Source organism: Sinohyriopsis cumingii, chromosome 10 (genome assembly GCF_028554795.1).
Source record: "Sinohyriopsis cumingii isolate HCF-2022 chromosome 10, ASM2855479v2, whole genome shotgun sequence".
Classification (NCBI taxonomy): domain Eukaryota; kingdom Metazoa; phylum Mollusca; class Bivalvia; order Unionida; family Unionidae; genus Sinohyriopsis; species Sinohyriopsis cumingii.
In genome coordinates, this window is record NC_142970.1 from 46,782,827 (window position 1) to 46,808,866 (window position 26,040).

Consider the following 26,040-nt stretch of genomic DNA (forward strand, 5'->3'; position numbering starts at 1 on the left):
GTGTGTATGTATGTCTGTGCAAATATTATGTAGCATACAGTTTGTTTGGAAAGCATAAAAGAATGAGTCTATAAAAAAAACAACATAGATTTATTTTTTCTATTTCATCTAGAAAGTAAAGAACTCTTATGAACATGTATTGGCCTGACAGCTCCAATATATCCCTATCCTGTCAGAGCAAAACATGGGATACCAAAGAAAAAAAACAGTAGACATGTAAATGAAAACACTTGCTCATGGACACGTATGCTGTTGAAACTATTCTCAGTTAAAAACTTAACTCATATTTTTTTAACATTAAAACACTTGTGCATAATTTATTTACAATTTTGTTATTGTTGTTGTAGGGTTTAACGCAATTTTTCAGCACATGATAGGCCATACATGGCGGCCAGTATTAATGGTGGAGGAAGAACCCGGAAAACCCCCGGAAAGAACCACCGACCCATGAGAAGCTACTGGCAAGCTTTCTCACATGCCCATATTAGCCGAATCTGAAACTTGAACCCACGCAGACAGAGGTGAGATGGCAGTGAACTGTAACGTGGAGCGCTTTGGACCACTCGGCCACTTAGGGCGCCTTAATTTATTTACAAAAGTTTAATAATATGTCAAGACATGTGAAATAAAATGTTCCAATCTTTCTGATATATATAATTTTGGTATGCTGTATGGATCTGGCCAATGGATTGAACATTCATCTTGAATTTTAAAGAAACAAAATTCAATGGGCATGTAATTAGATGAGTTTCTGCAACCAGTCAATCGGTTTTATCCTTAACAAACTGGCATCCAATCTAGAGAAAGCATTATCTAAGTCTCGGCGGTGGGGGGGGGGGGACAAAAATAAGAGGCCAAACAAGAAAATTCCTAAGAACGTTTGGTTTGCTATAAGCACAAGTACACATAAATGCTCATTCTTACCAGAGGCAAAGTCAGCTATGGCAATAAGATCTATCTTGGGTAGAGGGTAAGCTATCTGGAAATAGTTCTTGTAGAAGGGTAGAGTCTTTACGGACACCTATGGCAGAAACAAAAAAAGTAATAGCTCTCTTCTGTTCATATATAGTACTATTCATTGCATATTTTTAATATCTTTTAGTATATTTATAGGTTAATGTATTTGTATGGGAAAATATGAACAAGTTTTTCGGATGAAATACTGCACAACCTTGTTATTATATGCTCATTTTTCTTATTCTACCTAAGGCTTAATTATATAAACAAAATACACATCAACAAAGTAACTGAATGTATGCCGTATTCCAAACTAAATACACATGCGCAGATTCATCATTACACAACAACATTATTAATGCACACATGAACTCCGCCCAGATAAATTTTGAACTTAGTCGCACTAACATAACTTTTGAAAGAAAATGGCATTTTGGTCTACTTAAAATTGAAATTTTATTCATATTGTGGATGAATACGCACTGCAACAACTTTTCAATTTGATCTGGAATGAAGAGATTTTGGTATTTGTGTCAATTCTACGAAATTTTGTGATTATGGACTGGATTCATCCGTGCAAATTCTACATGAAATATATCGGATTGAAATATCAAGGGAGAAGCATGTTGACATTAAGTGTGTTTTTGTTCTGTCATTGAATATTTGAAATCATAATGTGGGGAAAATATGAAGTCTTTCAATTGCAATTATCAAAAAGACGCTATGGAATTTAATGTTTGTTTCATTTTGTGTGCAGTAAGGAGGATGTAATTGCACTTGGAATATAGTCGAAATTACAGTACAATTTTGAAATGTGTAATCAAGCTTGAGAACCCATGATATGGCTCATATAATTTGGATTTGCAGAACTAAGAAAGGAAATTCAGGATGTAAAACTGTAAGTATATTTTTTGCCATTCTTATTTCCAGCTAAAGAGGTCAGTTAATGCTTCGTCACTTGCATGTTATTTGTAAGGACCCCAGCAATTTTATAAAATCTGACATCTCCCACCTAAATCCAAAACACTATCAAAAACATAATTGTGGAATGTAGCAAATCAGCTGGAATGTGGCAGTCCACGAAACATCTGCTTTAGTTCATTCAGAAACAAATGTAATCAAGTAAAACGTAAACCGCCTACTATGTGAGTGTACATGATTTGTTTACAAAAAGTGCTGGCCATCTGCATCCATTGTTTGTTTTCAACAGAAAGTAGTTCCTTTATGAGTGCATATGAAGTTGTGCACGAGTTCAGTGTCATAAAATACTGAATGATTCTGACAATGCAAAGTTAACAGGGAAAAAAATGAGCATATAATAAAGTACTATTCATACTGTAAATTAATATACTAATTGCTATTCACACTATATACTTATATTTTCAGATATAGTACTATTCATACTGTGTGTGTGTGTGTATATATATATATATATATATATATATATATATATATATATATATATATATATAATCTATCTTCATATATAGTACTGTTCATACTAGATGTATGTTAATCTTCATATATAGTACTGTTCATACTAGATATATATTAATCTATCTTCATATATAGTACTGTTCATACTGGATATATATTAATCTATCTTTATATATAGTACTGTTCATACTGGATATATATTAATCTATCTTCAGATATAGTACTGTTCATACTGGATATATATTAATCTATCTTCAGATATAGTACTGTTCATACTAGATATATATTAATCTATCTTCATATATAGTTGTGTTCATACTTGATATATATTAATCTATCTTCATATATAGTACTGTTCATACTGGATATATATTAATCTATCTTCATACATAGTACTGTTCATACTGGATATATATTAATCTATCTTCATATATAATACTGTTCATACTAGATAGATATTAATCTATCTTCATATATAGTACTGTTCATATATTAATCTCTCTTCAGATATAGTACTGTTAAATGTAATGCAAAAACATATGAATGGAATGACAAGAAGTCCAGTTTTTGGAAATATATCATGATTACAAACTGCAGCACAAAAGTCTCTTTGCCATTTTTCTGTAAAACTGTGGCACAGTTCAATATTCACCAATCAATAAATGAAATCTTAGAATCTGATGACACCAGAAGAATCTAACTTTGAAAAAACAAAAAATGTTACACCAAAAAAAACAATTTCTGAAGTAAAATGTTTCTTCAATAATACTTACTTGATCACAATATATTAGGAGTAAATCCAATAACATTATAAATTCAGCCCTCCAAATTAATGTTTCTGTCTAATGCCTCTTTTGTTAATGTGAAAAAGCACGAGTTTAATTAAATGTGACATGAACGAGTGATGGACAGGTTTTCAATCAATCTTGACAAGTTTGGATTTGCAAATAGGCAATACTGGGGACTGATGAGGTTGTAATGAAAGAATTACTGAAAACATTTGCAATATCAATATCATCAGTGGCAGTGGTGACATTTACCGAAGTAAGAGGATTTTACAGGTCTGATTTCTCTGTTTCCCCAGGTAGTTCACTGAAAACTTTCCAAATAGAATTTGAGTTGCTCTTTTCAGTTTTCAATCATTAATTTATAACAAGTTTTTGTAAGCTTGTTTAATCATACCTGTTAATTTGTTTCTCCATACTTTATATTGCAGCTGGTTTTTCCCATCACCTTGAACTGGTCTCGTGCTTTCATGGCATCAAAGATTTTAATTGTATACCAAAGATACAATATATCGTAATATCTTTCCAAGCAAGAAAATCAATAGTAACTGACCATCAAGTGACATTACAAAAAGGTAACAAGATACAAAGTATAAAATAGGGCACAGTAACCTATATTTATTATGATCATAAAACTCTCTTAATTTTGCCTGCCCTGCTCCCAAACATGACTGTTCCACTGCTAGATCTAATTCAAGCGCAGTATGTTGCTAAAAACTGAATGAAAATGCTTTAATTCATCCATATATTATAAGTTTACAATAAATTCTTCTCTCCATCAATACAAACAAAATCTTTACAATCTTATTTAAAACTTGAATGCCCTGTGACATAAACTGGTAACTTACATCAAGTGCAAACTGTCCCTGCTCCTTCTTGCCAACCGGTGTGTATACTCGAATCAGCACCCCATCTGCATCTCTGGCCTCTACGTAATCATATTCTCCGACAATAAAGGCCAACAGATAGGTAGACATGATAGGACTTCTCTCGTACTTCACAACCTTCCAGTTCTCATTTGTTTCGTCAGTGGTCTCAGACTTCACTGGCTGAAATGTTCAAAATTGTGCAGACTTTCTGTCTAAATATGTTTTAAGACTCAGTCTTTGGTCTTGAATTTTTTTTAAAATAACTTGGTAGAAAAATTTCTGGTACAAGGTTTGGTCGAGACCAACAGCAGAGCACCAGTGACTTTTAACATGGTAAAATTCATAAGATCAGAAAAAGACTGTTGCCCTTTGGTAAAAAAATATATTGTACAATTTAGGGAAAAATTAAGTATATACACCATGCATAAATCAAACTCGTGCAAACCAGAGTCTGAAACATACTGGGACTAGTCTAAATACATAAAGACTTTACATTCACAGCTTTTACCAGAATGCTCAAAGATTAGTTTTCCATAAAAGAACAAAAACAGTTCATCAGAAGTATTTAGGATACCCTTCAACCACAGCTATTAATATAATTTTAAAATGTTATATGTCCAGTGTCTTTCACCCTTTAAACTGCTGATGAAACTTGCTGCCCCTTCTCGAATTTAACACACATATATGAAACTGATAAAATGTTGTGTGCAGAAAACTTGAGAAAAATAGAATGATCATTTGGATTCCAAAATGACAATTTATGTTCCTGTGACACTGGCATTTTCAGAATCCAAAGGAAAGTGCCTGTGCTCATGTCACCACATATGAAGTCTGATGAATACGGGATCATTGAAACTTGATTTGTCATGCAGAAACACACACAAAATGACAATATCTGCTGTGACCTTGACATTTTTCACCACTGACTCCGAATCATGGGCAAGTTGCCCCTGCCCAAATGATGTGTACTTAAAAAGTTTGATGAAAATTAGGCCAAGGAAATGAAATTCATCATGCATAAGTGAAAATCACATTTTGAGCTCCACTGACATTGAACATGGACCTAAAAAAGCTGCAATCGATAGGTTTCTACCACCACCTTCACATGATGTTATGTTGCAAAAATCATCTTGTCTATGGATGGGTCGACAAATGGACACTATCACTGCTCTATCTCCATGCCCCTTCATCATTGATGTGGGTAACGGGGGTGCGGGGCGGGGGGGGGGGGGTGAAAAAAATAAAGTCCAAGTTGGAATGTAATGTATGCAAAGGAATTAATGGCACATCATCACAATAGAGGCTACAGAGAGCAAGAAAAAGTTAAATTCAAAAACTGTAATGATAAAAAACTTTTAAAAAGATAAAGTCTTCCAAAATAAATGTCAACATCTAGTACTCCAAGAGAAAAAATTAAATACACATTTGTTAAAAATTTTCAAAGGTATATAAAATAAAAGGTAAACAATATAAAATCTTTAAAATATAGTGTCAAAATTAATTACAACGCATTGTTTTAAAGATATTCTCTGACTGTATATCTTCACAGAGCTTCTTAAAAGAGCTTAAATAATTTTTAAAAAAACTATTTCACATGATGAAGTCATACCCTCAACAAGAACGTTTTCCACTGTCAGTGGATACTGACAAAGCTATGTACTCTGGCTGAAGTTTACCCTTCTGGAGATATGCATAGGCCATGTGCCCTACACATGATCAGCACAACACCATCTGAACCACATGACTTGTTCTATACGAGGAATGTCACATGCAAATGGTGGATTTAAAGTTCCAAAGCTTGCTTGTGAAATTTGCATTTAAGATGTTTTGCTCGGTATATAGAACATGCTGATTTATATGGAATCTTTCATTCAGAAATGGGTAACTACATGGCAGCTTGGGCTACTTTTTCTGTTCCTTCATTACCCTCAACACCAATTTAACCAAGTTGCCAAGAGTACAGAATACTTCTTCCACCTATTATGAGAAAATCCTGTATTTCCAAGGTTTCGGACAATCACTGATAATCAAATTTATGGTTTTGTTAAATTTTCAATGTGAAAAAGGTCCAAATTGATGATGAAACATGTTTCAGAGAGGTTTTAATGTAGATTTGAATATCTCTAATTTCTACTGTTAAAATGGAGGCTTTATCTGGTAAGCAATTAAAGATATTACCATAGTGTTGCAATGGCAGCAGCAACCTCATTTCCATCTTTTGCATTATCCCCACACAGAAAAAAATAGGTCACAATAGAAGGCTACAATTTCAATAAATCTGCTCCTATGAACGAGAAGATCTGTTCAGGAATTTTTGTAATGGCAAAGATCAATTATACATTTTTGAAGCTTTCTTAACAAGGGGGGTAAGATGGGAATAGATTGGAATGATTAATTCTTGCAAAATGAGGATGAATTCAATTTTTTTTTAATGGAATGAACTTTATGTATCCTATCATACAAGGTTGGATTTAGAGATAAAAACAACATTACATGTGGGTTTAGCTGGATCAGAGGACAGTTTAGTAGTATACTGATTTGCTCATATGAAATGAAGTGATTGGTAATTTGACTCTGCATTGAGACTATCTGCTGGTAAAGTTGAAAATGCTACCAAAGTCCAAGTCCCTGATTCTGTATTGTACCAAACACCTGCTGGTATGATGTATAAGCCTATTCATACACAGTAAAGACATAATCAATTTAGATAAGTGAAGTTTGACCCTCTGCTTCCCAACATATAACAAATGCAGGGGTTGCATCATATGTCCTTGAGGCATCTAATGTGTGGAAGGAAAGTTAGTTTACAGGCAAAAATAACTCTTAAAAATGTGGAATCCTCCAAAACAAGGTTAGAGAACCACAAATATAGAATTTTGGGTGATAAAATCTGTTACTTAATCTGCAGCACTGTATGCAAACAGTTTTAGATTTCAAAAATTGTAATCCATTTTCTTCCCAACATTTTTAAAAGTTTACTAAGGCATACCAGTGGTTGACGTTCAATATTATGCATACTTTTGATGTATCGGAGATCAAAATGTTGTTAATAAGCAGTCAGTTCCTGGATTTAGGCACCTGACTATGCTGTTAATTCTGATGTTAAAACGGGTTCCTGACAATATGCTTCCATAAGCTACACCATTTCTTGAAGGTGGCTTTCAGAAAGGTGCAACCTACCTTAACTTGGAATTGTGCATCTTTCAAAAGTTTCATATCAAGGTAGGCAGGCAGACAATTCAACCAAACAAGCCATTTATTATGCCGTATCCATATGATGTCAGGCATTATCAAAGTCCAAAAAGATGGCAACTCTTTGAAAGCTCCTCATATACATGTATCAAGTCAAATTTGATGGTCAATGTTTTTTCTTTCAGGTTTCTTATGTAGTGGATGTTTCCAGAAACATTCTGGGAGGATTTTCTGGCCAATGTGTTTAAAGATTTTGGTAAGGTAGTGACCAATTTCTCAAAGTTTTACAAATAACTCATACAGCTGTTTGTAATTCTGTCAACAACTTACCAAACCATATTCCATACTGATTTAATATGGAAGTGAAATTTAATCTGAAATTTAGTTTGCGCATCCCTGAAGAATTTTTCCAAGGAGTTTTTAAAGACTTCCGAACCTTTCCCAGGAATAATTTGTCTCAATGAAATTAAACCTTCTCCATATTAATTTGTTAATTGAATTGCCAGTGTTGCATGCCATTTGAGCCAACACATTTTATAACATTTACCCGTTATTTTTGGACAACATGGTAATGACAAAAACTTTAACATCTACAGTTTCATGGAAATCCCTTAAATTCAATTTGTGAATAGGATTTTTAATGTAACTTTAACAATTTTTCAGTCATATCGCTACGATGTCTGCAGTATGGCAGTTTATAGTGATGTCTAGCACTGGGGCATCATGCCGCAGACATGTAGCATGATGTCCCACCCAGTCACATTATCCTGACACCAGACCGACCAGTCCTAACACTAACCTCTTAATGCTGAGAGCCTAGCGAGGCAGCTGTTAGTACCATTTCTGTAAGTCTTTAGTATGACTTGGCTGGGGTTCGAACCCACAACCTCCAGCTTCCGAGGCGGACACTCTAACCACTAGGCCACTGGAGCAGTCCCTTAAATTCTATGATTTTTCTATGCTGTTTGAATCAAGGTATATAAGTTTTCCAATAATAATCTGTAAAGCAAGTTTTTGTTATATTTTCTTGTGCTAAATATTGCTGACAGCATAATTTATCTTTTTCTTGAATGTTCCCTCCCAAAACTGACAATGTCTGCCATGAATGAACTATGAATAGTAATAGTAATTCTTCTTGTAACAGTGTAATAAAATACCATATTTGAGAGGGCTACTCTGTTCTTAGGCACAACAAGAGTGACATCAAATGTGGCTTTCACTGCTGGTTCATCATAGCATGGGAAGGCTCTCCTGGCATCTGTAGCCTATGCAGAAAAGATAAATAACAAATACTACACTTGAGAAAATATGTGTGCTATCAATTTTTCGTAAATTTATGTACTTCTAATTTTCATGGTGTATTTTTCAAAAACATGATTTTGTCAGTACTACTTAAAGTCATGACTATTGGAATGGACTCATTATTTCCACAGACAAATTATTGTTTTACAAGTCTATAAATTCATGGCTGTGGGAATGAATCCTATTATTTCCACAGACAAATTATTGTTTTAAAGGTCTTTAAAGTCATGACTATTGGAATGGACTCATTATTTCCACAGACAAATTATTGTTTTACAAGTCTTTAAGTTCATGGCTGTGGGAATGGATTATATTATTTCCACAGACAAATTATTGTTTTACAAGTCTATAAATTCATGGCTGTGGGAATGGATCCTATTATTTCCACAGACAAATTATTTTTTTAGGTCAAATAACCATGAACTCTACAGAAAACAGTATATTCATGGCTGTGGGAATGGACACTAATACATACACCCAAAAATTATTGTTTTAAGTGTGACGACAATAAAATCTACAGAAATCAGTATATTCATGGCCGTGGGAATGGATACTATAATTTCTACAAAAAAGGTATGTGTGACAACCATGAAACACACAGAAAACAGTATCAAATTAATAAAAGAAATTTCACAATATTCAATTTGCAGAAATTAGCATGCTGAATATGTACAATTTTTAAGTTTTACTATCTAAACTTCTTTGAGTTAAATTTGTACAATTCATGGCTGGGATGCAAACTTTGCAAGAATGATATCAAACAACAGTTTTCAATGAACAGTATCTCCTATATACTCATATTAGCATACAAATTTGATTCTTGTAAAAGCAGCATATTGCTTTATTTAATTTTCAACATTCATGTCTGGCTTATTTAAAAGGATGAAGTAACGTAAACTTCTGTTTTTTTATTTAAACTGTTCTGTGGAGACAGGGGGCTTCAGCTGCTCACAGAACTGCTGATGAGTAAGGAAAATATTGAGAGTGTGTATGGGATTTCAGATCAATTAACTAATTCACTATTACTAATTTTCAGAGAACGGTAAACCTTTTTCTCATGTTAGAAGTGTCACTAAATAATTGTATCATGCTTTACATTTCTAATCATCAAAGATTACAATTCCTATACCAAATTACTAAAGTCAACTAAAACTCAATGCTGGGCTGGTAGATTTTCATTTAATTGATATAATTCTAAGAAAGGAACAATAACATAATTAAATCGTGATACCCCGATTCTTCCTACTAAGACAGAAAGAAGTCAGTAATGGAATTTTCAGCCCACTCCAAATTCCCACTACATCATTACATGGATAACTGACCTACACAAAATACTTTCCACGAATATTTTCAAGGCTAACCTATTTCTGAGGTACAAACTTTTTTTAAGGAGAAACTATCAATTTGTTATACCACAATATCACATTAACATACGGAAAATATTTGCATGCAAGTTTTCTTAAATGTATAAATATATGAAAACAGAGACACTATAAAGAACTATAGTTTACCTCAAACTGTGTCACTGCACCGTATCTCTCCTCCCCATCTGGTCCTGTGTACTTACTTCTGTAGAAACCCTTCATCTTGTCATTCAATTCACCAGTAAATTCTATATGCAAGATACCTTCACCTACCTGCAATTATGACATTTTTGGCATTATTATTATAGTACTCTATTTAATACAGGCAAGTGACAATATCACATGCTTTCTCATCTACAATCATATTGTTACAATATATTTTCCCACCTGCAATCTTACCTTACTATTATTCACATCACCGTTATCACCTATCAGCAATATTTTTAACAATGAAATCCAAACATGCTCTTTTTTTCTGACAGAAACAACAATACAAAAGGTTCATAGGCTGATGGTGGCAAAATCAAATTAATCCACAGAAACACAACAGGGAATATAAAGGGAGACAAATGGGTACATAAACATATGGACTGACAGACATAATGTGATAAGCTGATAGGCATTTAAAACTTGATGGTTATACTACTCAACCAAGCTGAGTAGAGTTTTTAACTCCTAAAAAGCACTTTCCACTGTATGCCTTTTTAATGCAAAACAATTCTAGCTCTTCCATACAATGGATCTACCAAGAAAATGCTCCCATGCCATTTTGTCTACAAGAAATTCCAATCTGGAGAAATAAAAATCTCAGCCACAACATTAAATCCATCATATCTTTCTTATGAGAATTTGACAGATTATTCTGGCTTGCTGTCCAGTCGTAAGTCCATAGTAACTGTCTCACAATGAATTTGACAATATTCTGGCTTGCTGTCCAGTTTTAAATCCATAATAGCTGTCTTACAATGAATTTGACAGCATTCTGGCTTGCTGTCCAGTCTTAAATCCCTAATAGCTGTCTTACAATGAATTTGACAGTATTCTGGCTTGCTGTCCAGTCTTAAATCCATAATAGCTGTCTTACAATGAATTTGACAGCATTTTGGCTTGCTGTCCAGTTTTAAATCCCTAATAGCTGTCTTACAATGAATTTGACAGCATTCTGGCTTGCTGTCCAGTCTTAAATCCCTAATAGCTGTCTTACAATGAATTTGACAGTATTCTGGATTGCTGTCCAGTCTTAAATCCCTAACAGCTGTCTTACAATGAATTTAACAGTATTCTGGCTTGCTGTCCAGTTTTAAATCCCTAATAGCTGTCTTACAATGAATTTAACAGTATTCTGGCTTGCTGTCCAGTTTTAAATCCCTAATAGCTGTCTTACAATGAATTTGACAGCTTCTGGCTTGCTGTCCAGTCTTAAATCCCTAATAGCTGTCTTACAATTAATTTGACAGCATTCTGGCTTGCTGTCCAATCTCAAATCCATCAAAGCCTACTTACAATAAATTTGATACCAAGAATTCTAACTTACTGTCCATGTGCCATAAAAATATGTTTCTTTCTGCAAAGTTCTAAATAAGCTTTATATTCAGATATATTATCCAAATATAGGAATAAAACTGCAAACAGAACTGGTTTAATGCTAAAAGTAGGCAAAAGAGTTTACTCTGAGTGTGTGACCCAAATGTTTCAAAGTGTATGACTGGTGGAGGAAGAACCTGGAAAAATGACTGACCTGTGGAAAGCTAATGGCAAGATATCTCACATACCCACTCTGTCTGATTGTGAGACCCAAACCCACATGGATGGTGGTTTGATGCTGGTGATTTGTAATGGTTAGCATCTTAGACCACTCGGCCACCTGCGCTATGGTTTCTATTTAAGATATAGTCCTATGTCTGCTATTTCAAGGAACTGGGTATGATTCTCCAATCTCCAAAATGGAGGCCACAGATTTTCAGCTCAGCATTTTTTTCTGGTCTTGATGATTAGAATACGGCTTTGAAGGCTTCATTAAGTAAGATATAGGCTTAGATATTGATGTAGGCAACAATGATTAAGATATTGAGTGTGTGTGTGTGTGTGTGTGTGTGTGTGATTTGGATTTTTAACGTAGCTTTAACAATTTTTCAGTCAAATCGCTATGATGTCTGCGGTGTGGCAGTTTATAGTGATGTCTAGCACTGGGGTATCATGCTGAGTGCCAAGCGAGGCAGCTGTTAGCACCATTTTTTAAAGTCTTTGGTATGACTCGGCCGAGGATTGAACCCACGACCTCCCGCATTCGAGGCAGATGCTCTAACCACTAGGCCATCAGAGTGGTTTAAAAACTAAGTACAACTTACCTCAAGCTTAGATGGGAAGGAAATTTTGATTGTTTCCTCTTCTTTGTTGTAAGTGACTTGCCCCTGAATGAGATCATCAGAACCTGGAAAAGATATTTACTTATTGTAGACAAAAATATAGCCCATCATGCTATAACCCTTAAATATGATGACTAAACATACATTAGTAATACGTTCCATAGGTACCAAAAAATAAAAAGTCAGTACATATTTATAGGCATATACACATTACACCATTTTTTTCAAGATGGCAACCTGAATGGTTATTCTTTAAAAGTTAGACAATGTAACTATTTTAAATAAAAATATAAATATCTAGTTTACAACTTTGGACATACAAGACTTTTTGATATTAGTATTTAGGAGCTACTTGGCAACCTGTACAAGATGAAAACCCTTCGGATAAAATTGAAATGTCCAAAAACTAATGTCCAAAATGTTTTACATTTTGACAAAACACCAAGAACGAATCAATTTTTCAATAGTTACCCATGATAATTTGGATTTCATTGCATCTTACTGTATCTTTGTGGAGTTTATTTCCCTCTGCAGCTTAAAGACCAATGACTGGGCATTTGCTCTGAGTGAGTTTCGGTTTTATGAGTTTTATTTTGTTACTTGTGGGACAAAAAATTCATTTTTTCAGAACATAGGGGTTTGGGTTTAACGAATTAGAGTTCCTTTAATGAAAATGAAACTGACAAGAAAATGAGTCCATTTCATTGAATTTGCATTTACTGAGGTTTAAATCTCATGAAGCTTCTGTGTATAGGGTAATGGTAAGAAAAGAAAATCAATATAGAGGAATGTTACTGGAAAACAAAATTCATTTTCTCCTTTCTTTTTTCTTACTATTCATGAATTATTTTCCCTTATTTTACGATTATAGACATTAGTGACAAGTGACTAAAGAACCTGCTTTGAGAAAGTGTTCAAGCCATTAACCAGAGGGTGAAATTTTATCAGTTTAAGACAAATGGCAATAATTCATTCTGCATTGTTTGCAGGTGAAAATGATAAGGTGTGGGTCACTGGCTGTAAACATTCACAAAACTTGCTAAAAGTTGTTAGCCTGGGAAGGCTGGGTTTGCAAGAAAGTTTTAGCTCTCTTGGTAATGTGATTGGGTAATGCATTGTACATACCACAGTGTCACAGAAAAATGTCTACATAAAAATGCAAAAGCTAAATGTAATCAATGGAGCATTATAAATAGGCCATTGTGACCTCTTCTTGCATGTGATAGCCAAACATTCTATCATTAAAACACACCCAATAAGTTTCATGTCAGTGCATACAAAAAGCATCAGAGAAACTGAGCTTCATGTAAATGCAAAACCAAAATTTAATCACTGAAGTATTACAAGTAGGTCACTGAGACCTCTTTTTACATGTGACAAGTAGTATCTTCTATGATAATAACACCCATTAAGTATCATATCAGTCCATGCAAAACGTGTCAGCTGAACTGAGCTAACAAAAAAACAAAAAAAATTGATGTCAACAACACTGCTGTTAACCATTTACCTCCTGTAAGCCTATATGGACACCTCTACCCCATTCTCATGGAAGCAGTGATAGATGCCTCTACTAGATTTGCATGCATGTGTGTTTGGGCACTTCTGCACTATCCCACTGAAGCATGTTTGGATGCCTACTCTAAAAATCAGCCTATTTGAGCCATCTATTTGATTCTACTGGCAGTAAAGTAAATGTCCAATACATCACACCACATGGTTTCTATTCAGGATCTAGTCACAATCTGCTATTTAACACATTAACCCCTAGCAATGACTTAACGGGGCTGGAGATAGTAGCCTACTGCCGAGCTCTGTAGCATCCTTGTCATGCACGATACACCAAAGTCAGTAGTATTACAGAAAGGTAGACAGATGTAGCTCTACAATGATACCAAATAATCTGGAATATCTAGCTGCACTACAAAATACAGACTTTTTTAAAACCCAAAATTCACTCATGGTCAGACCCCGATTTTGCGTCCAGATTTTAGACTTTTTGGTCTCAGATCTAAAGCAAACCGGTATGAACTGCAAACAGATGAGCCTTTACAAAATGTAGGATAAGATGGGCATTTGGAATAAAGAGTGGTCTCCATACAAAAATAATAGCTCAGATTAGCAACCAAAAAATACAACTTTTACCCTTCGGCTCATGCACGAGTCAAATAGCCAATGAAAAACGATGTTTCTAACACATCTAGGTAGTATGTTATTGAAAGATGACTGGTGATTTCGTGTTTTCGAGGCTATTCAGAAATAGCTTTCAAAATGTGTTTCCTACTCGATTTTCAGGCGAAATGACAATAAGCTCCAGGGTTTAACGTGTTAACGTAACTGGGTCAGATTCTCCACTCTCCAAAATGAAGGCTGAGCATTTTGTTCAGTACCCTTTAGATTTTGGGTGGTTAAAATCACAACTATGAAAACTTCAATCAGTCAGATATAGGCTCTGATGTTAATGTAGGCAACACCGAATTTTGATAATTTATTAAATTCAGATGATTTAGAGATGCAGACGTAGACTAAGAGATGGTAGATTCTGAGGATGAGAAATGTCTGCTACGGTTGGTCACATTGCTTGACTGACTTGATAGTAAATGGACGAATCAGTTCTCTCAAGATTTTAAAGCATGTGAAAAATTCTTCCATGAAAAATAATTATACAGCTATAAAGATCTGATTTTAATGTCAAACCATTTTATTAATAAATGCATAGCAAATAGGGTCAGATGTTTAAAAATTAGGTTGAACTTTACATGTACTAAACTACTCTATATTTAACAGGCAGGCCTACGTGTATCGAGTGTAACAGGTAACAGGTGTTCTATTTATAGCAAACAACAATGTAGGACTTTGGTACATGTACAACAACTGCCTACACAGCCACAGACCACATGAGGTAAAGGGTTAAAATGGTAACACCTATGTCTTGCCCTAACATCACATGTGAGACAAAAACCAAACCAAGCTAGCATCAGAGTCATCAATACGGTATGTGGTATGATCTATTAACACTTGCAAACTGACAAAAAGAAAAGCAATCCAAATCTTAATCATTAAATTTATTACCATCAGATTTGTATGAAGCATTCTGCACTTCTATCTCTTCACTGTTCAGGGTAACAGAATCTGTAGCATGCTTCACCTGTAATTTGAAATATATGCAAATAATTTTTATATACAGTCCCTGAAAATATTCAAATTCCAAATGAATGTTTCTAGCAAGATTTGTAACAGTTACAGGTTCACTTGTGCAAAACATGTCAAAAGCAAATATTTTTTCCTGCATGAACCGATAAAAATATTTCCATTCCTGAATATTTGAGTTTCCATTCCTGTATATTTGAGTTTCCATTCCTGTATATTTGAGTTTCCATTCCTGTATATTTTGAGGCTTATACTGGCCCAATTGTAGTGCAACATAAAGTTTTTTTTTACTCAGAATACAAAATAAATTAGAACTGCTACAAAGGGTTTTATAGAGGTCCCTGGAGGTGAAAATAGATCAATATCCTAATGTAAATGGGCCCAACTCTGATCTAAACTGTTTTTAAAAATCAAGCCAATTCTCAATTTTACCAACATCTGCTCCTGAAAAGTCCAGATTGATCCATTTTTTTAAATCATGAACCATTCTTAATCTCCCAAGACTACAGAAGTGCACATGATATTATCATGTTATCATTATTAGGACATAATGTTATCATGATATTTTATCATTATGATATATTATTGCTATTACTGTAATATATTATAATATCATCAGGATAAATTACCATTATTATGATATTATAATTATTATTATGAGGAATAGAAAGAACAAAATGCATAATTCTTTCTAAAAGCACTTGAAAGATCTTGATGCAGAGACTTCAAATTCAAATGTCCAATTGTTAAATGTTTTTATTTTTACCATCATATTATCCTTCACATTTCAAAGTAAAGTTCAGCCAAAAATCATAAATATGCACTTACTAAGTAAAACGTTTCAACCTTTCTCAGGCTGCCTTATAATGAAATTATCTTACCTCCAAAATACATAAAATATGATTATGGAATTCAGACATTCTTTTTCTAAACAGACTTGTTATACCCAGTTGTAAAGCTTCTGAAAATGATCAGGATCAGAAATATGTTTTTCAGGTTATTATCATGATTCATGTTGGCTCAGCGATTTGTATTCTGGACATACAACCTGAGAATGTTTGGATAAAATATCTCAGTGCCCTGACTGACCGAGTGGTTTAAAGCAATCACCATTATGGATAACTGCCATCTCAACTCTGTCTGCCTGGGTTCAAGTCTCTGTTCAGTCAATGTGGGAATGTGAGAAAGCTTGCCAGTAGCTTCTCGTGGGTCAATGATTCTTTCTGGGGTTTCCCAGCTTTCTTCCTCCACCATTTATACTGGCCGCCATGTATAGCATATCCTGTGCTGAAAAGCCTACAACAACAACAACAGTTACTATCTCAATGGAAAGTCTCAAGTTAACCAGCTCATTTTAAAATTGGATGTTTTATTTCAATTTCTGCAACAATGACTGGCCATCCTGTGTTTTTATTGAGATTATTTTAGAAGGCCTTTTGCAAACTAGCCCAGCTGGTCTGGATCTATTAGCATAATTAACTGTCAATTATTGATATCAATTACTCACAGTAAGTTTTATTTCTATCCTTTCCCAAAGTATACGTCAACGTCATCATGTAGGTGCCTTTATCAATCTTTTAATATTAATTTCTATTCATAAATTAAATACAAAATGGTAATATAGTTTTACCAAAGTGAATCCATTCCTGATTTTTCTAAAGATCTATACCACTGCTGTCATAAAAAAAAATCTAGAAGAAAATTATCGACTGATATGGTTTATAACAATGGCAGATGGGTTCTAAGCATGGTCAAGATGCATTTCATTGGGAAGTTACATCTAGCAGGTAATATTGCTCAATAAGCAATGCAATAAACTGAACTGCCATTTAAAGTATGTGGAATGAAACTCTCTCAAATGACTTCTATAACTGAAATAGTTGGAATCGCATGCCTACATGAACTGTATTACTTGAACCATCATTATTCAAATTTAGGTGCTGCTTCCAACTCAGCAAACATTAAATCTAAGATAGTTCATTCGAAGAACTCCCAAAATTAAAAGTTTCAAGTAAATATGACAATGAACAAAAATCAGACAACTATTTCTAAATACATAAAAATATACCTAATCATTGCAACACAAAAAGGTGCAATATCTCATAGGCAAGTTTCATGAAGATTACAATAAACCTATAAACCAGTGGTTGCAAACTCAGGTCGCGACCCAAATCCAAGTTAAGGATTGTCCTTAGTAGGGTCATGAATGGTCAGCCAAAGAAATCATATCAAAGCCTGAAGGTCGGGAGGTCCTGTCTTGGTGGGCAGTTTAGGGTTACAGCCAAAACAGTGATTTTTCTAAAAGCTTCATACCCTGCTATAATTCATATCAAAGGGAATGGTGATGTAAACCAAAATACCTTAACATGAATACCAAAGGCATTGATCATATTGATATCATGTAGAGAAGAACCACATTTAATAACGTTTTGTTTTTGTTTATCTCTTCGGTTTTTAATTAGTTGCAAAAAAAACAATAATCTAAGCACAATTTAACTCTTATTCATTGCATCGTATAAAACAAAAAAAGGCACTCATATGACCTTAACACTTACCCTCTTATCTGTCTATTCTTATTAATGAAAATGGAGCAAATACTTGATATTCGATCAATTATGTCCACTTTATACACTCTGAATAATCCGAATCAATCTTACATTTTATTCACAAAGTGGATGCCAATTCCCATACTCCGAGACAAGATCCAAACCTCAGCTAATTATTATCACTGTGTTATGATAGATGTTCTAGATCACTACACTATAGCTTAGGACAAATCTTCACATGCACAGGCATCATGACTGAGCTCTTGGCTGAATCAAGTATAAATATACCTTGGCATGAACATTAGTATGATTACTGTCTTTAGATAAACTGTACCTTGTTTCATCAACAGAAAACAAAGATTGTTTTCTTCAGAGACAAAAGAACAGGTACTTAGCCTCATATGAAATTATCAAAACATAAGATGCTGGAGTAATTTTATCATCAACCATTGGTCATGTTCATTTTTTATAAGTTTTAATGTTCCTAAAGTTAAGACACATACCAGGGCACTATTATCTGTTGCTTTTTTTTATTTTTAAAATCTGATACTTTGCTAACAATTACATAGCCAAAGAACTGATATGTTCAGCTTTGTTCTCATTACTTGCTCCAAACCCATTCTGATCACTGACTGAGAACATGTTTAGACATGGCAGATGCTATCTTTCTTCTGGTATTCAGTTCCAAGGTTATGTTAGCCTTACTCTTTACTTGTGCCTTCAGATCAGCAAACCATGACAAATATATTGTTCACAGGATAATTAATAATATATCAGTTTCTGTTATATAATCCTCAGCTCTTTCCATTTTCTTCCATCAATGATTTTGTTGTGTGACTTGCACGAAATCTTCTACCGTAAAAGTGAATGTTACAATGAAATCAAATAATTAGTTCAAAAAGATCATGACATAATAAACAGGAACATTAAACCTTTTTTTTGGTAAAAACTAGAATATTAGTTCTAATATTTTAAAAGCATGTGCAATTTTCTTAATTCAAAACGTAAAGCAAATGTTGGTGCTATAGAAATCTTAAAAGCTTTAAATGCAATACAAAAGCCAGACAACTGAAAGGGGATATAAAGGCCACCTAAATTAGAATAATTATAGCACTTGACTACACATCTATTTTCCTCCCTACACATTTAAGAAATTATTAATATCCTTAAATCCTCAATACTAAAGCAATTTCTAACTTCTAAGTCAATACAAAATGAAGTAAAAATCATTTGAGCACCATATAAAAATGATTTTGTCTGGTACAAGCTCACGTTAAATGTGTGTGTATGATTTGAATTTTTAACGTAGCTTTTCACAATTTTTCAGTCATATCACTATGATGTTTGCAGTGTGGCAGTTTACAGTGATGTCTAGCACTGGGACATCATGCCACAGACATGTAGCATGATGTCCCACCCAGTCACATTATCCTGACACAGGATGACCAGTCCTAACAGTATCCTCTTAATGCTGAGCACCAAATGAGGCAGCTTTTAGTACCATTTTTATAAGGTTTTGGTTTTTATAAGTCTTTGGTATGACTTGGCTGGGGATCAAACCCATGACCTCTCGCATCCGAAGCAGATGCTCTAACTACTAGGCCAATGGAGTGGTGGCTCACATTAAGTATTAAAGTACAAATCATAAGTGATTATGTTGTTGCATGCTACAAAACTATTTTATTTGCAAGTGTCATTTGTACAGAATTTGTACCACAGATAACTTCAAGTGGTAATTATACAGTTAAGTTGATCTGGCTGCTCAGTGGTCAATATTCCTCACTGGGTCATTATATAATAGCCCCAGGAAGTCCATGCAATAAAATAAGTGTGCAGGTACTTTTATATCAGGCCAACCAATAGGTAAGATCCAGAAAAAACTGGACAAAAAGCTGTGTTATGATGTAACAATAAAAGGGTGGCATATCACTGTACTGCTAATAGTTCAATCAAACATCTGCTTTTTTGTACTCACTTCAGCACTCCGATATCACTGTAAAATGTCCGAACCTTCAATGAAATTATTCTCTGATGACAAGGGTTCAGATCACTCAACAATTTGTATTGATGTCTAGCACTGAGACATCATGCAGCAGACATGTGGCATCATGTCCCACCCAGTCACATTATCCTGACACCAAGCTGGCCAGTCCTAACACTACCCTCCTAATGCTGAGAGCTAAGTGAGCTGCTAGTACCATTTTTTTAATAAGTCTTTGGAATGACTTGGCCAGTGTCCAAACCTACAACCTCAAGCATCCATGGAGGATGCTGTAACCTTAGGCCACTGGAGCGGTCAAACAGTTATAAAAATATAACTACTGAAGAAATAAATATTCAGAGTTAAGACAGTGGAGGAGCAGTCTACTGACTGTGATATGCATAATTAAAAAAAATCCAAATACTTACCATGCTTAAGTGCACTATAAGCAAAACAACATCTGATCAAGATGACTTCTGGAAAAATGGAAACGTTATGGTTTCAACCCAGTATTTTACTCACAGCAGAAGCATCAACCCCAATGGAAATTAACACAGCAGAAGCATCAACCCCAATGAACACCTTATACTGCTGATATTCAAGTAATGTGGAGAGAAATTTCAAGTGCTCATATTACCTCTTCAGCGAATAACTGGATCGAAAACATTACTGACTCATCAAGACTGTAAATATGTAAATAATTTTTTTTTTATTTCTTCTGCTCTTGTTGATAATTTGGCATTTTATGTGACATCATGTTCATTTCATACTCTGCTTCCACCCCTAAACAGCTCTAACTGGGATGGTCTGTGCTCTCAAAAATAATTTTAGGACTCACTTTATAACACATTAAAAAAAATAAAAACACCATAGAAAGTGTTCAACTATATCTACTTCACTTACTCATTTTTTAGAAAAATGTCTTTATTTCTTTGCAAGCTTTCATTTTGTTTACTTCCGGAAGTTCCTCAGTGGTTTGTGCCCCAGAAAAAAAAGGCCATATCTCATACAACTTAAATGTGACAATTAGGACAAGGTGTAGATCATTTATTAATATATGCATCTGTATATATATTTCTTTTTTTTCAAATGCATATTCACTATTTATAAAATGTTTATAAATAAACTAATGAAAACCAATCATGATGCAGATTTTGCTTTTGTTTTTCAATAAAATTATTATATTTAAAGATATGGTACATTTTTACATGATTTTTCTCAGGACATTGTGTGCCCATTTTGAGATCTTGATATTATGAACTGTTTTACTAGTGCTCCTTGACCATGAAAGTATTTTGTGGCAATTAAGAAATTTCTGTTAAATGAGATTTAATCAAAGAAAAGACAATGAAAATGTCCAATTTTAACTAAGGCCACAACTGCCTCAGGTTTGTGGTCCTGGAAAGAGTGTTAGCAGTTCAAGCTGAAGCCACTATGCATTTGCCAGCTGCTTACCTTTTTATTATAGAAATAAACACACAGCAGGCATATTCTGAGACAGCAAATAATTTTGTTACAGTAACATGCACTTCTTGTATCATATTATATAAAATAAACCCAATAAAAACTATATATTATGAAATTCTTTACTGGATCCTTTTAATATAACAGTGGGAAAATGTTAAATTAAAAATAATTTAAAGAAAGTCAGCATATCTTTACACTAAAAAATTTATTAATATAACTTTAACAAAATTAAATACATTCTTTCTTATTTTTATTTTATTTCTGTTATTAATTTTATATGTTTTTATTACAAATTTTATTTGAACTTCAACAAAATTAAATATGTTGTTCTTAATGAAGTCAATATTCTTTTGAATGCAATGGAATATATCAGAGATACAAATGATAATAATAATGATAATACTAATACTAAGACACCATAAATTATCAATTTCTATACAGAGCCTAATTGTCACATGCCTCTGGTACGTCACGTGACCAAAGACGGACTGCCGGAGCCAATCTCGGAAACACTGCAGCTGCCAAACGATTTTGATATTTTATATATTTTATCAACCACGGTAAAATTAAGCAGATATACCTGAACACTTTCTATCCTGGTTTTAATATATTCTCTTTATATTATATTTCAAGTGTTAAGATTCACGTTTGGGCATGAACAGTGCAGGTCGATACCGGGTGAACGCTTTTTGAACACAATAATAAAATAAGCATATTTTCAAACAACTACCTTTTACAGTCGAACCAATAAATTTTGACAGTTCACTTGGCCGGGAACAAGTTACATTTTCTTCAAATTCAACGGCCTGAATCACGTGTACTGTACCTTAACAGAGATGTCTTCTGACCCTTCAAACGTGAAAGCTTTGAGATTTGGTTTCAGACGTAAGTCATAATTTGTTGGCACTACATCTTTGGGAAGGCGTTGAAACGGTTTTTTCTCAGGCATTGTATCTTTGGCTGCAACTGTCGTTAAATATTTTTTACAATTAAAGGAGCAGGAGAAGGAATTCTGGAACAAGAAGAATCCTCTCCCGTAGAATGTATGCCTCGATACGTTTGCCGGCACAACAATGAGTTCCGGTTTCCGGTAAAATGGCTTCTCCTGTCCGCGAGCCCGATTCCGAGCAGAAAACAATGATCTACTGCCTTGAATCCGGAAAATACAAGTAAATTCACGAACGAGATTACGCATTTATAATCACTGTATTTCGCTGAAATCTAAACTTTTAGTGAAGTTTACTAATGCATCCACAAATTTGCGAAATCCGAACACGTGCGAAACCCTCTAGCGGCTTTTTGTGAGTTATAGTTTGCTTCAAAGTATGCCATGGTACTGAGAGTACTTATTGACCTCTTCATTGACGCGATTTCAGTTACAAGTTCACAAGCAAAACTACCACGTTTAATACGAAAATAATACGATTTTGTATATGCAGCAGAGGATCTAGATTAAAGTGAACCGTGCCAAAAATAACATTCGTTACCAAAATAAGAAGAAAAAAATCAATACAGTATTATTCCGAATGTAATTTATTCATGAAGACCGGGTTAGTTGAAAATTTGTCCTTGGTACAAGTTGTGTCATGACATTTGTCATAAATATTACGCGCATAGTACTTGGTTTCGAACTGTTTGTTTATTACAAGTGTTGAATATTTTATTTATAAAACGTCAAAGACTACATTGGGGTTCTGAGCATAGTGTAACGCCTTTCAGTTCAACAATGTCATTTCTAACAGCGTGATTAATGTTATGGTAAAATATTATGGAAAGACATATACCAGTATTCATTTACAATTACGGAAATGAATTGTAATAACTGTGAACATGATGATTTTTATTAAGTGTGAACAGTTTGTTGATATTGCAGTACTTGGTTTGAATAAACTTTTATTCATTGCGTACGTTGTTGGTAAGATAATTCACGAGATGGTGATAGTCGTCATCTTCTTCACCTAAGGTGTACAATTAATAAATGTTAGAACAGGAGTCGGCGACCTACGGCACGAGTGCCATAAGCTGGCACGTCAAGAGGTTTCGTGTGGCACGCACGCCAAAAATCTCAATTTTAACAGTGTTACTCTCTTACTGGTGGCACGCGCTCGTTCATTTTGTAATTTATCTGGGAAAAAAGGTGGCACGTTACATGAAATAGGTTGCCGACCGGTGGGTTAGAAAATAAAAAAAAAAACACATAGTTTTGTAGAGTTTGAATCCCGTCACGTTTTGCATATTGTAATATTTTGATTTTAGCATAGCTATTTTAAATAAACTGCTATGCTTGTGCATGTCAGTGATTATTTCCTTTAAGCGGATAAATCAGCCACACACCTATAATGATACTGACTGGATGTTTGGGGAAGATCTCGCCTATTAAATACTAACTGCAAAAATCTGCAACACTCGTGTCTGCACACATCGGTGTACATTTTATACAATTACCAGCATATCTTGCGGCTGTTGAGCTATTGCGGCCCAAGGGTCCGTTTGGCGATATGTACACACAGTTTCCAGAAGAAGAAAAAATTCATGTGTTTGGCGACCGGCAAATCAACATGGAATAGCATGAGATTCTGTCCTGTGACCATTTTAGAGTTCGCGCTAGATATGGCATAACCAGTTACCTGTAGGTATCTGAACTATACGCAGGTGTGTTCCTCAACGATTTGCATGCAGAAAAATTGCCCATTTTAATAAACAAGTGACACCAGACCCATATATCTCCTATGAGTATCAACACAAATTGGGGGGGGGGGGTATCGAACTATATTGCCTTGTGGTGTTTCATTAGTTACACCACCATTCTCGCACACCCGTAAAATATCAACCACTCTCCAGGATCGATAAATAAGAAAAGAAACGTATTTGCCATAAAAACACTTTTCCTTATTAAAAAAAGTCATGTTTTAAAGTTAATTGAATCCCATTTGTATTTGCATCGACTAAACTTTTTCTCTAAATATTGCACATAGTTTTTTCAGTCAACACATCTTGTCACTGACATCAGTACAGAAACGATATGATGAATCAAAAGCTTGTCGACAGTCTAGCACACTTTGTGTATTTGCTACACATAATCATCGGAAACTGACTATAGTATAAATATTTGCGCTTTTCTATGGTAGTCTTTTCTGTTTCATCGCTAAAGTTGCACAAATTTAAGTCGAGTAAAAATGTTAACTGTACAATATTTTAAACTAAAAACTAACACACAAGCAGACAAACAAACAAAACAACTACAGTCTCTAATTTAAACAAAATACAGAATATAAAAAGAAGCTGACACTGTCAGGTATCACGATCATTATCTACTCTTAACTTGCAGCTAACAAATCTCTATGACATGTATTCCTATTTTTAGATCTATTGGTCTTAGACCATTTGACCTTATGGAATGGCAGGTTGATCTTAATCTGTCCGTCCGTCTGCACAAGTTTATTATTGCTTGTCTTTGCCACGAAGCATCACACACACACACACACGCGCGAGCGCGCGCGCATCTAATATGACTGCCACACTGACCATGTTGATTATTTCGTTATCGCTAATCCTGTTGAGTGGATGTCTCCATTTCACTAAATGAAATGGCTTCTTATGATGACCAGTTGATCGTTAATGAATCTGACAGCCACTATGTAAACCACTACTCATCCTAAGCTGGACGTCATGTCACCTTGTTATCACTACTACTCTTCCACGATGAATTTTACACATTTACACATTTGGAGTCTGTCTGTATGTCTCTCTCCCTCCATATATATATATATATATATATATATATATATATATATATATATATATATATATATATATATGAATTTCATATACATAGTAAGAGATATTCGAGTCTCGGGCTCGGTCAGTGTTGGTATGTGAGAACGTTTAACAGTAGCTTACCGTAGGTTGGTGGGTTGGTGGTTCTTCCCAACGATTTTCCATAGTACTTCCTCCATCTGGCCGCCATGTAAAGCGTATCATCTGATAAAAATATACCACAACAACAGCAACAAATTTGTTCTTGTAATAAATATAACAGCGACGAGTTTAATACATTCTCAGACTAGTTACTGTACATAATCGTTTTTTGACCTGCATATGAGCATGATGTTCTATGGAACATTGTACGTAATCCCAATGAGAGAGATCTGCTCTCAAAAAGAGCAATAAAAGTAGCAGTATTCGTTGTTTAGAAATTCCTAATTAAGTGCATTTAAGCATTGTATAATTATTCCATTACTCAAATTGGAACCCATCTAGTTTTCTTAATAAAATCTTAAATGTTTCAGACAGCATTTTGAAATGGCAGACTCACACCGGTGCTTTTGATTTGCAAGAGCAAAACAAATTTCTCCCAAACAGATAATTACGTTAATTCACTGTTAAGCAAAAATCTGTGTAACACTCGTGAAAACTCAGAATACACAATTTGCAAACAGGTATAATCATCTGCCGGTATATTATATAAATGTTTGTATTATAGTCAAATAATGTGGAATGTGATTGTCACAGTTATAAAGTCAAAGAGCGTCTTTATAAATTCAAGTTTTTCTGTCAGGATTACGTGCCATAAATGTACAGGTTTAATTGGCGGTCTTTGGAGCGGAGATTCAGAGAGAGACAGTCA

At 34.3% G+C, this 26,040-nt stretch overlaps 1 protein-coding gene across 1 annotated transcript in view; it reads right to left on the minus strand.

Annotated features, from left to right (window-relative positions):
• The window catches only part of LOC149789988 (puromycin-sensitive aminopeptidase-like), a 58,041-nt gene extending 35,345 nt beyond the window's left edge, over window positions 1-22,696 (minus strand). The window contains exons 1-7 of the mRNA XM_089972068.1: window positions 22,240-22,696; window positions 15,342-15,417; window positions 12,255-12,337; window positions 10,054-10,179; window positions 8,398-8,505; window positions 4,028-4,228; window positions 925-1,021 (exon numbers count right to left, since the gene is read on the minus strand). Coding sequence (XP_089828194.1) covers window positions 925-1,021; window positions 4,028-4,228; window positions 8,398-8,505; window positions 10,054-10,179; window positions 12,255-12,337; window positions 15,342-15,417; window positions 22,240-22,608 — 1,060 coding nt within the window. The 5' untranslated portion in view covers window positions 22,609-22,696. The remainder of the gene's footprint in view (window positions 1-924; window positions 1,022-4,027; window positions 4,229-8,397; window positions 8,506-10,053; window positions 10,180-12,254; window positions 12,338-15,341; window positions 15,418-22,239) is intronic.
• Between the last annotated feature and the right edge of the window lie 3,344 nt (window positions 22,697-26,040).